Source organism: Mus caroli, chromosome 4 (assembly GCF_900094665.2).
Source record: "Mus caroli chromosome 4, CAROLI_EIJ_v1.1, whole genome shotgun sequence".
In the NCBI taxonomy this organism is placed as follows: domain Eukaryota; kingdom Metazoa; phylum Chordata; class Mammalia; order Rodentia; family Muridae; genus Mus; species Mus caroli.
In genome coordinates this window covers 122,166,762-122,178,287 of record NC_034573.1, presented here as the reverse complement: position 1 = coordinate 122,178,287, position 11,526 = coordinate 122,166,762, and the positions used below count along the sequence as shown (strand labels likewise).

Here is an 11,526-nt window from a genome sequence, read left to right as displayed (position 1 = left end):
TCCTGGAACTCACTCTGTAGACCAGGCTGGCCTCGAACTCAGAAATCCGCCTGCCTCTGCCTCCCGAGTGCTGGGATTAAAGGCGTGCGCCACCAACGCCCGGCTCTCAGTGACAGGTCTTGTCTCAAAAAATAATATGGACGGTGAAAAACATATGACAATGACCTCTGTGCCCACTGTGTATACATGCACGCACATGTATACGACATGCAATCTGTAAAATTCACATCTACTACGTAAACACTTCTCTTCAGGAGCATTAGCTACTCCACATTTTTTTTAAAAATTATTTATTTTGTTTTATGACTATGAATGCTCTATCTGCATGAATACCCACATGCCAGAAAAGAGCATCAGATCCCATTACAGATGATCGTGAGTTACCATGTAGTTGCTGGGAATTGAACTCAGGACCTCTGCAAGAGCGGCCAGTGCTCTTAACCACTGAGCCATCTCCTCAGCCCCCATTATCCCATTATAGAGAAATTATGGCTTACAGAGAGTGAGGTTTCCAATTACCTAACTTGTTAGAAATGTACCCTATGTCTGACTCAGTCACAGGTTGAGAGGATTCCCAGATACTAAACACAGCTACCACCACAGAGACCTATATAGCTGCATGTGGGTACAATTCATCTATCTTTCTTTTTTTTCATTTTGAAAGGCAAAATGCACACTGAACCATGACCTATGAGCAACATTCAACACCATTATGAAGAACTTACGAGGTGGTTCAGTTGGTGGAGTTCTTGCCTAGCATGCACAAGACCCTGGGTTTGATCCTTGGCAAAAGAAAACGGCTGGAAAACGGCTGGGTGTGGTGGCTCATTCCTGTACACTAGCATTTAGGAGGCTGAAGCAGGAGAATGAGCCCTAGTTCCAAGCAGACTACACTGCAAAGTGAGAAAGCCCAGCTAAGCTTCATTGAGAACTTGTCTTAAAAACAAAAAGACAAGCTGGGTGATGGCGGCATCTTTGGCAGACACGGAAGCAGAGGGGTGATCTCTGTGAGTTCAAGGCAAGCCTGGTCTACAGAGCACCAGGACAGCTAGGGTTATACACAGGGGAACTCTTGTCTCAAAAAGCCAAAACTAAATTTTAAAAATATAGTAAAAACACAACAAGACGGCTACAGAGTCCGTGCTGATTGCCAATGTTGCACCGGGAAGCACAGGCCTTTCTTTCTTCTCTGTTTCCTGCGTGAGGATGTCAACTGCCCTGCCTCCATTTTCCACCAAGATGGACCAAAATTTCTCCAACTGTGAGCAATGCAAAATATGCTAACAATGTGAAGGAAAAAATACTTCGTAACATAACATAACAATTTGGGGGGGGGGGTTGAGACAGGGTTTCTCTGTGTAGCCCTGGCTGTCCTGGAACTCATTCTATCGACCAGGCTGGCCTTGAACTCAGAAATCCGCCTGTCTCTGCCTCCCAAATGCTGGGATTAAAGGCATGAGCCATCATCGCCCGGCTTACAAGTATTCTTATAAGCACAAGAGATAATGGCTATGGTCCCAGCACTTTGGAGGCTGAAGCAAGAGGGTCCAACCTGGGCTACCAGGAAGTACTTAATTCGAAAACGACTGCTTTATAATTTTCAAGCTGCTTTTTTATACATGAAACCCTTTAATCGTCGTGAAAACTCTTACAATGTTAACTTGCCAGTGTGGGAACTGATGTCTTGAAATTTCAACAACAGGCTAATTGCCTTGCGAGAACGCAATGTGTGGGCCTCTGACGCCAGATAGCCAACTTTAACTCAGTTTATCCATTCGTTTAATCAACGGATATATATATATATGCGAAACATCCACCACGCATTAGGCACTGGCGATGCAAATGTCAACAAGGCTCAGAGCAAGTTCACTCCTGTCCTACCTGACACCAAGAACGTATGCACCCTCTTAAGAGGTTCGTCATGTTAAAGATGGGGGGTTCACATAACGCATTCTTGTCCCGATGAACAGTGCTCAGCACTGATAAGACCGCAGAAATCGCCACTCGCACAATTCATGGCAGAGGAGTGGGACAAGGGCCTCCCTCCTGTTTACAAATAAAAGTGGGTGCGCCGCAGCTCGGCCTCCGCCAGCCCGAGACTCCACAGCCAGCAGGCTGCATCGCGCGACCGGCAGCTCACCGGGCCCCTCTCCGGGTCTGGGTCCACAGGCCCAGTCGCCCCGCCGCGTTCCTGGGACCTCAGTGGCACTCCGCAGCCGATCCGCAGTCCCCAGGCCAGACGGCGCGGGCCAACGGTCCCGGGAGGCGTCTCGCCGGCCCCAGCCGCGGCGGACAGAGCCGGAGCGCGGTCGTCCGGAGGCCACCATCCTTACTCCGGGCTCACCTCACTGTAGAAGGTCATAAATGCCTCCTCTGTGCTGCCTCCGCCACCCGAAGCACCACTCTCTCCCGAAGCCGCCATTTTCCCGGCTAACCACCACGTGACCGCTCTGCGCAAGCGCAGCCTCACGTGACCACCCAAGCCCGCCTTCCCGGACTCCCGTAGGCCAGCTGAACTTAAAGGGGCCGAAACCTCTTTTTTTTTTTTTTTTTTTTTTTTTTCGGTGTCTCCAGTCTCTGACAGAAAGGAATCTGTTGTCTCTGGATATACCTATTATTATTCTGTACATTTCCCATGGATGGAATCTACTTATACAATTCTTATTTAGGTTTTTTTTTCATGTGCCAGTTTTTTGGGGTTTTTTTGACCCAGGATTTCTCTGTATAGCCTTGGTTGTCCTGGAATTCTCTTTGTAGACCAGGCTGACCTCAAACTCACAGAGATCTACATGACTCCCGGGAGTGCTGGAACTGGCCTGGGTAACCACCGTGTACCAGTTTTTTAAAAGTTTATCCCAGTGGAGCCTATCCTGGTACTCCAGAGGCAGAGGTAGGCAGATCTTCTGAGTTTGGGGCCAGCCTAGTCTCTATAGTAAGTTCCAGGACAGCCATGCCTGTGAAGAAAAACCTGTCAAAAAAAAAAATTTTTTTTTTTTTACTGCATTTTATGGTGGCATCAAATTGCTCAAAGGTATGTCTATGCAATGATTTGTTGACCTCTTCAGTAGTTCAACATTTGGGGTCTTCTCACCTTTGGACCACTGTGAAATAGTATTATGAAGCTGGGCACATGCCTGTAACCCCAACTCTGGGGAGGTGGAGACAGAAAGATGAGAATTCAGCTTCTTCACTGCGAGTTTGAGGCCATCCCGAGTTACAACAGATCTCATTGAGGTAGGGACAAAATCGGAAAATGGGATGGAAGCTATTATGAGCATGCATGTATAAGGATCTGTTCTTGGAGTTTGTTATTTAATTTTTTTTTTTTTTTTTTTTTTTTTTTTGTATTTCGAGACAGGGTTTCTCTGTATAGCCCTGGCTCTCCTGGAGCTCACTTTGTAGACCAGGCTGGCCTCGAACTCAGAAATCTGCCTGCCTCTGCCTCCTGAGTGCTGGGATTAAAGGCGTGCGCCACCATGCCCAGCTGTTATTTAATTTTTAAAATTACACTTACTTATTAGTGGGGGCACAGTGTCACAGTGCACATGGAGAGGTCGGAGAGAACAACTTTCAGGAGTCCGTTCTCTCCTTTCACCATTGGGGCCCAGCACTAGCCCTATGTGTGTGTGGGGGTGTTATTCGTTTGTTTCTGAAAACAGGATCTTGTTATGAAGCCCTGGCTGGCCCAGAATTCCCTTTGTCGAATAGGCTAGATTAAGCATGTCGGCTTTTCCTGTGTGCCTCAGGAGTGCTGGGATTACAGGTTTGTACCTCCAGTTCGCTTAATGTTCTTTTCAGTGTCCTTGTAGCCCGTCACCAAGTTATTAGGTCCATTCACCGACACATCAATACAGTTCAAAAGTACTAATTCACTACCTACCAAGGCTCTAATGGCTTCACAAGGTAAACTGTGAGAAAGAACTCAGAAGCAAGGATAAAAAAAAAAAATGCTGTCAGGATGACTAGGAAGGTCAAAGAAGGGTTTCTCTGAGAAAGTGACATTTAAGGTGAGAGAAGACACTGCAGTGGCAATATAACCAAAGAACAAGAACACCTCTTAAGAGATGAACACGATTTCATATGTATAAATAGAGGTTTGAGGTCGATATCCAGGCTGTCGGTATCCTAGGCATTGCTACCACAAACTTTGTGTTTCCCCAATCTATTCATGTCCATAGGGCTTGCCATCATGTACATTTTTAATAAAATCGACCTTTGGACGGAAATTGTGCGGTGGGAGTGAACGAAATGCCTCATTCTAAAGAGACCATAAGCCAAGATCCATACTTCGCTCTGTAGACTCCTGGGTCATGATGCGTCAGAGCCTTGTTTATTAACTGTTAACTAAGGCATAAATCCGCCTCCCTCTCGTACAATCGCTGCAGATGTCATAAGCCCCGCCCCCTCCCTCCTGATTCGCGGTTTCCGTGCTCGTCCCACCTCCCCGGCATCTAGATTGGCGGCTCAGCCGCCCTCGCAGTTAGCGCGCTAGGAGAGAAGCAGCCACGCCCGCAACGCGAGCTGAGCAGCGCCGAAGACAATGGCAGGCTCGGCGTTGGTGGCTCGGGCTCGGTTCGGTGTCTGGGGTATGAGGGTCCTGCAAACCCGAGGCTTCGTCTCGGACTCGGTAGGTGGCCGCACGGTCCAGCGCCCATCACGGGGCGCAGGTTCTCTCTCCCTTGTTGTGCCTTTTCTTTTCATGTCCACCACTCTCTCTGCAGTCGGATAGCATGGATACGGGCGCTGGCTCCATCCGAGAAGCTGGTGGAGCCTTCGGAAAACGAGAAAAGGCTGAAGAGGATCGGTACTTCCGGTGAGGCCCACCTGCTCCCAAGTCCAGCCCCCAGTCGCCCTCCCTGTCCTTTCTACGCTCTCTGTCGCTCCGCCCATCTTTACCTGGTCCCGTGGGGCTCCCATCTTCTGGCAGAATTCCAAGGCCGATGAAGCCATCGGGTCTCCTCGTAGTCGAGACTGCTAGCATCACACTGCTGGCCTCCCAGCCAGCCCTAAACCTTTTACACCGGTTCTGCAGGACTCTGCCCAAGGGCAGTCTCCTAATTTATCGTTTGCTGTCATCTTCCCCGCCCCTCCCCCGCAGTCATCCCCTCTGCACCCCTGGTTGTGCGAGACTCCCCCAGGTGCTCGGAGCAGTGTTTACAACTAGCCAGAGCATGCAGAGCCTCTGAGCCCGGCTCACTCACCTGTCACCCCCATCTTTTCTCCCCAACTTCCCTCTCCTCTCTTTAGTTTTGTAAGGCTGTGTCCATTCCCTGAGGCCTCAGATCCTGTCAGCCATTTCTAGATCCTCCACGTGTCTCCAGTTCTCATGATCTAGATAGTAGCTGCTCAAGGTTCGACTTCCCCCACTCCGGGAGACTTGCACTACACAGGCCCTGGGTTGTACATTTCTCTGGACTGGTTAGAAATAGGGAGTGGACTAGGTCTATCTACTACCTTTTCCCGGCCCTGAGTTATCTTTAACTTCGGTCCACTGGAGAGCAGCCAGAAACTAATCTTGCTTCCGTTTCTCCTTTGGTCTGCGTCCTAAACCCATAGGGCTCATTTGTTGCTCATTTATGGAAAAAGAACTTAAACAGAGACCTGGGGTTCAAGTCTCAGTACCCCAAAAAAAACCAAACCAAAACAAACAAACAAACAAAAATTATCAGGGGGCTGGTGAGATGGCTCAACGGGTAAGGACACTGACTGCTCTTCGGAAGGTCCTGAGTTCAAATCCCAGCAACCACATGGTGGCTCTTAACCACCCATAATGAGATCAGATGCCCTCTTCTGGTATGTCTGAAGTCAGCTACAGTGTACTTATGTATAATAAATAAATCTTTAAAAAAAAAATGATCAGGATGGCAATTCTCCTGCCTCAGCCTTTCAAGTGTTGGAATTTTAAGCTATGCCACCACTCCTGGCTTGGGACCTATGTCCTTTACCTTATATATTATTGTTTTGTTGGGTTGTGTTTGAGTTTTCTTTCCTTTAATTCTGTGACTGTGTTGGGATATGTGCACAAGTACAGGTGCCCATTGGGAGTTAGATCCTTGGAATTAGAAATACACTTAGTTCTAAACTTTTGAAATGGGTGCTTGGGGGCTGGAGAGATGGCTCAGCGGTTAAGAGCACCAACTGCTCTTTCAGAGGTCCTGAGTTCAATTCCCAGCAACCACCTGGTGCCTCACAACCATCTGTAATGGAATCCACCAGCAACAGTGTACTCATATATATAAAATAAAATTAAAAAAAGAAAAGAAACGGGTACTGGGAACCAGCCTGAGGTCCTATGCTGGAGAGATGGCTCAGTGCCTAATAGCAATGACTGCTCTTCCAGAGGAACCAGGTTCTATTGCTAGTGCCTTCACAGTGTATAACAGCTGTCCATAGCTCCAGTTCTACGGCATCTCAAACTCTCTTTTGGCCTACATGGGCAATGCATGCATGTATTGTGTGCCTTTAATCCCAGTGTTCTAGAGACAGAGGCAGAAGAAGCAGGCAGATCTCTGAGTCTGAGACCATATTGAGTTCCATGAAAGCCATACATAAAAAGATGTAGCCAAAACATACATGTAAAATGTCAAAAAAAAAAAAGAAGAAGAAGAAGCTGATCACGGTGGTGCACACCTTTATTTAAACATGCCTGTATGTGCATGCGCGCTTTTGTGTGTACGTATGCATGCTTGGGCCAAGTGTGTGGGGACCATCAGAAACCAGTAAAGAGGAGTTACAGATAGTTGTGAGCTGCCTGACATTGGCATTGGGAATTGAATTTGGATTCTTCTAGAAGAGAAATACATTATCTTAACCTCAGAGCCACCTCTTCACTCTGATTTTCTGTTTGTGTGTGTGTTGCCTGCATGTATGTATGTATACCCCGTGAGTACCTGGTACCTGTGGAGGCTAGAACCCTGGAACCGCAGATACGTGTGCTTGTGAGCTGCTGTGTGGGTTCTAGAAATGGAGCCTGCGTTCTCTAGGAGAGAAAGTGTTCTTAGTCATCGGGCCATTTTCCCTCCCAACTCAGGGAACTTCCATCTGGAACTTATCCAAAGACAGCAGTTAGAGCCCCTAGAACCGCAGTTAGAGATGGTTGTAGGCCATCATGTGAATGCTGGGAACTGAACCCTGACTCCCACAAGCTGCACACCCCCCACCTCCCACCCCACCCTGTGCACATATACAAGGAAATGTAATAAAAGTAAACTAAAGATCTCCTTGAGATGAAAGATTGGATTAAATCCCTCAGCCACTGTTTCTTTATAGAGAGAAGACTAAAGAACAGCTGGCTGCCCTGAAGAAACACCATGAAGATGAGATTGACCACCATTCGAAGGAGATAGAGCGTCTGCAGAAGCAAATTGAACGCCATAAGAAGAAGATTCAAAACCTAAAGAATAATCATTGAATGCACGCAGTCGGCCCCTCGCAGCGTGGCCAGTATCACTCCCCACTTCTGTAGACACATGGTTTTGAATGATTACTATTTGGTCTGTGTGCTACTAACAGATAATAAACTATCACCAGGAAACTTGCCTGATGCCTCCTACTGTCTAGAGCAGCAGTTCTCAACCTTTGGCTTGAGACCCCGTCTGTGGGTAGAACGACCCTTTCACGGGAGCCGCCTAAGGACATCCGAACCATCAAGTATTGACATTCTGATCGGAAAAACAGCAGTGAAATTACAGTTATGAAGTAGCAACCAAACCATGAAGGGGTGGAAGCATTAGGAAGGTTGAGAACCACAGAGGGACAGAAACTTTTCATCCATTAGAATGAATTGAGGGTTTCTACTAAATAGAGTAAGGGGGGAGGGTGTGATCCTGACCTCAGTCTAATCAGAATGTGCAGAGGCAGCTTGAAACATAAATCCCAGCCCGATGCCTAAGCCTAGCTGCGGTTTGGAGAAAAGAGAGTAAACAGAGAGTGGTTTCCAAAGCTAGGACCAGAAACAATAGCACTGTCTTACTGGAAGGTTCTTCATATGAACAAGCTATTAGCCGGGCGTGGTGGCGCACGCCTTTAGTCCCAGCACTTGGGAGGCAGAGGCAGACGGATTTCTGAGTTCGAGACCAGCCTGGTCTACAGAGTGAGTTCCAGGACAGCCAGGGCTATACAGAGGAACCCTGTCTCGAAAAACCAAAAAAAAAAAAAAAAAAGAAAGAAAAAGAAAAGAAATTATACCCAAGTTTGGAAAGTAGCATTGATGGTAAGAGTGCTTACCTAGCATGCACGAAGCTATGGGTTCAGTCCCCGGCACTGCATAAGCCAAGTAGAATGATATTTGGCTAAAGAGACTACCCAGTATACTTACATGGCAGGGGAGATCTCAACTGCATAATTTGTTGTAGTGGGGGACTGCATTCGCAATCTCTCCTGTAAAAAAAAAAAAAAAGAAAAAAAGAGATGACCCAGTGATTAAGAGTATTGGCAGCTCTTCCAGAGGACCTAGATTCAATTACCAGCATCCACATGGGGGCTCACAACCATCTGTAACTCCAGTCCCAGGAGATCAGACTCCCTCTTCTCTCTACAGGCACTCAACATGCGCACAGACACGCAAGCAGGCAAGACACCCATAACATATTTTTTTAAATTTTTTTTTCAAGTGCACACCTTTAATCCCAGCACTTGGGAGGCAGAGACAGATGGATTTCTGAGTCCGAGGCCAGCCTGGTCTACAGAGTGAGTTTCAGGACAGCCAGGATTATATGAAGAAACCCTGTCTCAGGAAGAAAAAAAAAAAAAAACTTTATTTTTTTCCACTTTTCAACAAATTCTTTTTTAAAAAGATACATAGAGCCAGGCAGTGGTGGCACACACCTTTGATCCTAGCATTCAGAAAGCAGAGGCAGGCGGATTTCTGTTAGTTCCTGGCTAGCCTGGTCAGTTAGTTCCAGGAAAAAAAAAAAACAAAACAAAACAAAAAACAGTCTGGCCTTCTGAGAAACAGTTGACCTAACTCCGTAGTAAAGCCCTTGCTTAGACATGCATCCTGGTATAATCCCAGCACTAGGTATGGAAAATGTTGCCAGGAATAACACAGTAAAACTTATGACCCTCAGTGCAGAGATCTCGGGGCAGGCCTTTCTTCCCCCTTGCATTGGAATTGAGGAAGTCTTCGGGTTGTGTGAGTGTTCATACAATGTCTAGATGACTCAGCGTTCTACCACTGTGGACTCTGTGTGTGTGTGTGTGTGTGTGTGTGTGTATTTTACACAGTTGTTTTAGGTATGGGGAAGGTTTGGAGTGGTGAGTGAGTATGTTTCTGCCGCAGAGATCAGAGGACAACTTATGAGAGGACTCCATTCCCTACCATGTCCGTTCTGGGGGTCAAATTCAGATCATTGCTAGGCTTGGTGGCAAACACCTTTACCCATTGAGCCGTCCTACCAGCCCGTTTTTTGGTTTCTTTTTCCTTTTTTCTTTTCTTTCTTTTCTTTTTGTTTTCTGTTTGTTTTGCTTTTTTTGTTTCGTTAGGTTTTGAGACAGGGTTTCTCTGTGTAGCCCTGGCTGTCCTGGAACTCACTCTGTAGACCAGGCTGGCCTCAAACTCAGAAATCCACGTGCCTCTGCCTCACAAGTGCTGGGATTAAAGGAGTATGTCCACCACTGCCCGGCCTTTTTTTTTTTTTTTTTTAATGATTTGTTTACATATTTATTTGTTTGTTTGTTTGCTTATTATATGTAAGTACACGTCTTCAGACACTCCAGAAGAGAGAGTCAGGTCTCATTATGGATGGTTGGGAGCCACAATGTGGTTGCTGGGATTTGAACTCAGGATCTTCAGAAGAGCAGTCGGTGCTCTTAACCGTTGAGCCATCTCTCCAGCCCCCCTTTTCTTTCTTTAAGAACTAATCCTATAGAATTTTATAAAATAGATTATTTACAGCTTGCACAAGATGTAAAAGTTACAGAGCAAGTTACAATTATTTGCTTGTTACATCTGAAGTTATTTTTGGCAAAATATCTTCATTAATTTTTTAAAGATTTATTTATTTATATACATGAGTACACTATTGCTCTCTCAGACACACCAGAGAGGTCATGAGACCCCATTACAGATGGTTGTGAGCCACCATGTGGTTTCTGGGAATTGAACTCAGGACCTCTGGAAGAACAGTCACTGTGCTCTTAACCACTGAGCCATCTCTCCAGCCCCCCATTTTCATTAATTATGCATACTTTTTTTAGACTTGATACTCCTGGAAATCAACTGAAGGTTCTTACCCATATGTACTAAGTATGTATCTTACCACTGTGCTACATTCATATAAAATGAGGATTCAGCCTCATTTTATAGCCAGAGTTGCAGCCGGTCGTGAGGTAACTTCTCAAAGGTCGCTTGAAGTTTGTCCTGAGCAGAAAGCTGTTTCCTCCCGATAGTGCTCTCAAAACCCTTAGCTACAGTTCCAGGGCTGCGGTTTTGATGCCCAATAGTTCCCTCTTCCATGCGGTGTGAGAAGTGGTGCCCTCTGTTTCTCAGAAGATGGATAGATGAATGCAGGCTCCTTGGCAGTAAGTGTAGACATGGCTGTGGTTTGTGTTGGCACTGACATGTTGCTGTGACAGGAGCCCCTTCAGCATGTCTGTGCATGCCTTTGCAATGCAAACTCGTGATCCTAGCTCTTGGAGGTTTCCACAGCAGTTAACTCGAAAGTTGTTTTTAGCTGAGCGGTTATGGTACACACTTTTAATCCCAGCACTTGGGGAAGCAGAGGCAGATGGATGAAAGCCAGCCTGATCTATAGAATGAGTACCGGGACAGCCAGGGCTACACAGAGAAACCCTGTCTTGAAAAACAAAAACAAAAACAAAACAAAACAAAACAAAAAATCTACCCCAGTGGTCAAACACTTGAATAGTTCCTGGGTTTGAGTCCCAGCCTGGGAAGAGAAGTTGGGGAAGGGTGGGGAGGAAGAGGAGGGCCAACATTATCTTAGGACCAATTAAATCCAAATGTATGGCTGAAGAGATGGCTCAGACAATAAAGTGCCCTCTGTATCCACATGAGGACCTGTAACTAGCCTGGAGGGGGGCAAAGGAAGCTGGAGGCAGGAGGATCTCCAAAGCTGCTTAGTCATCAGCCTAGCGTAATCCATAAGCATTCGGTACAATGAGAGACCCTGTCTCAAAACAAAAAGATAGAAAGCAATTAAGAGAATGAGGAAAGATACCCCGTGCACTCAGGTGCTCACATGTGCATCCACCTTAGTACCTATATACCACACACACACACACACACACACACACACACACACACACACACACACACACCTCTCCCACACGCCCTCCTACCTAAGGTGACTTACACTCATAATGTCAACACTTAAGGTTGACACAGGCACATCTCAAGCCATCCCTGGATTCCATTGCAGAACCTTATCTCACAAGAAGAGAGAGCTAGAGAGATGGCTCAGCAGTTGAGCATTTGCTGTGTTTGCAGAGGACCCAAGTTCGGTTCCTAGCTCCCACAGGATGGCTCAGAACTGCTTGTAACTCCAGTTCCAGGAGATTCAGGGA

General features: G+C 46.6%; 2 protein-coding genes across 2 annotated transcripts in view; one reads left to right on the top strand and one right to left on the bottom strand.

Annotated features, from left to right (window-relative positions):
- The window catches only part of Dnajc8 (DnaJ heat shock protein family (Hsp40) member C8), a 19,887-nt gene extending 17,432 nt beyond the window's left edge, over positions 1–2,455 (bottom strand). The window contains exon 1 of the mRNA XM_029476447.1: positions 2,334–2,455. Coding sequence (XP_029332307.1) covers positions 2,334–2,422 — 89 coding nt within the window. The 5' untranslated portion in view covers positions 2,423–2,455. The remainder of the gene's footprint in view (positions 1–2,333) is intronic.
- Positions 2,456–4,460: 2,005 nt separating this feature from the next.
- On the top strand, positions 4,461–7,538 carry Atp5if1 (ATP synthase inhibitory factor subunit 1). The gene is made up of 3 exons (XM_029475851.1): positions 4,461–4,627; positions 4,722–4,813; positions 7,270–7,538. The coding sequence occupies exons 1-3, from the start codon at positions 4,541–4,543 to the stop codon at positions 7,409–7,411; spliced, it is 321 nt and encodes a 106-aa protein (XP_029331711.1). The 5' UTR covers positions 4,461–4,540; the 3' UTR covers positions 7,412–7,538.
- The last annotated feature ends 3,988 nt before the right edge of the window (positions 7,539–11,526 follow it).

What these genes read in the sequence shown, in the direction of transcription:
- Atp5if1 (XM_029475851.1), top strand. Translation starts at nt 4,541, where the DNA reads ATGGCAGGCTCGGCGTTGGTGGCTCGGGCTCGGTTCGGTGTCTGGGGT. An exon ending in GAGGCTTCGTCTCGGACTCG is followed by an intron (nt 4,628 to 4,721) that starts GTAGGTGGCCGC and finishes CTCTCTCTGCAG; the next exon opens with TCGGATAGCATGGATACGGG. An exon ending in GAAGAGGATCGGTACTTCCG is followed by an intron (nt 4,814 to 7,269) that starts GTGAGGCCCACC and finishes GTTTCTTTATAG; the next exon opens with AGAGAAGACTAAAGAACAGC.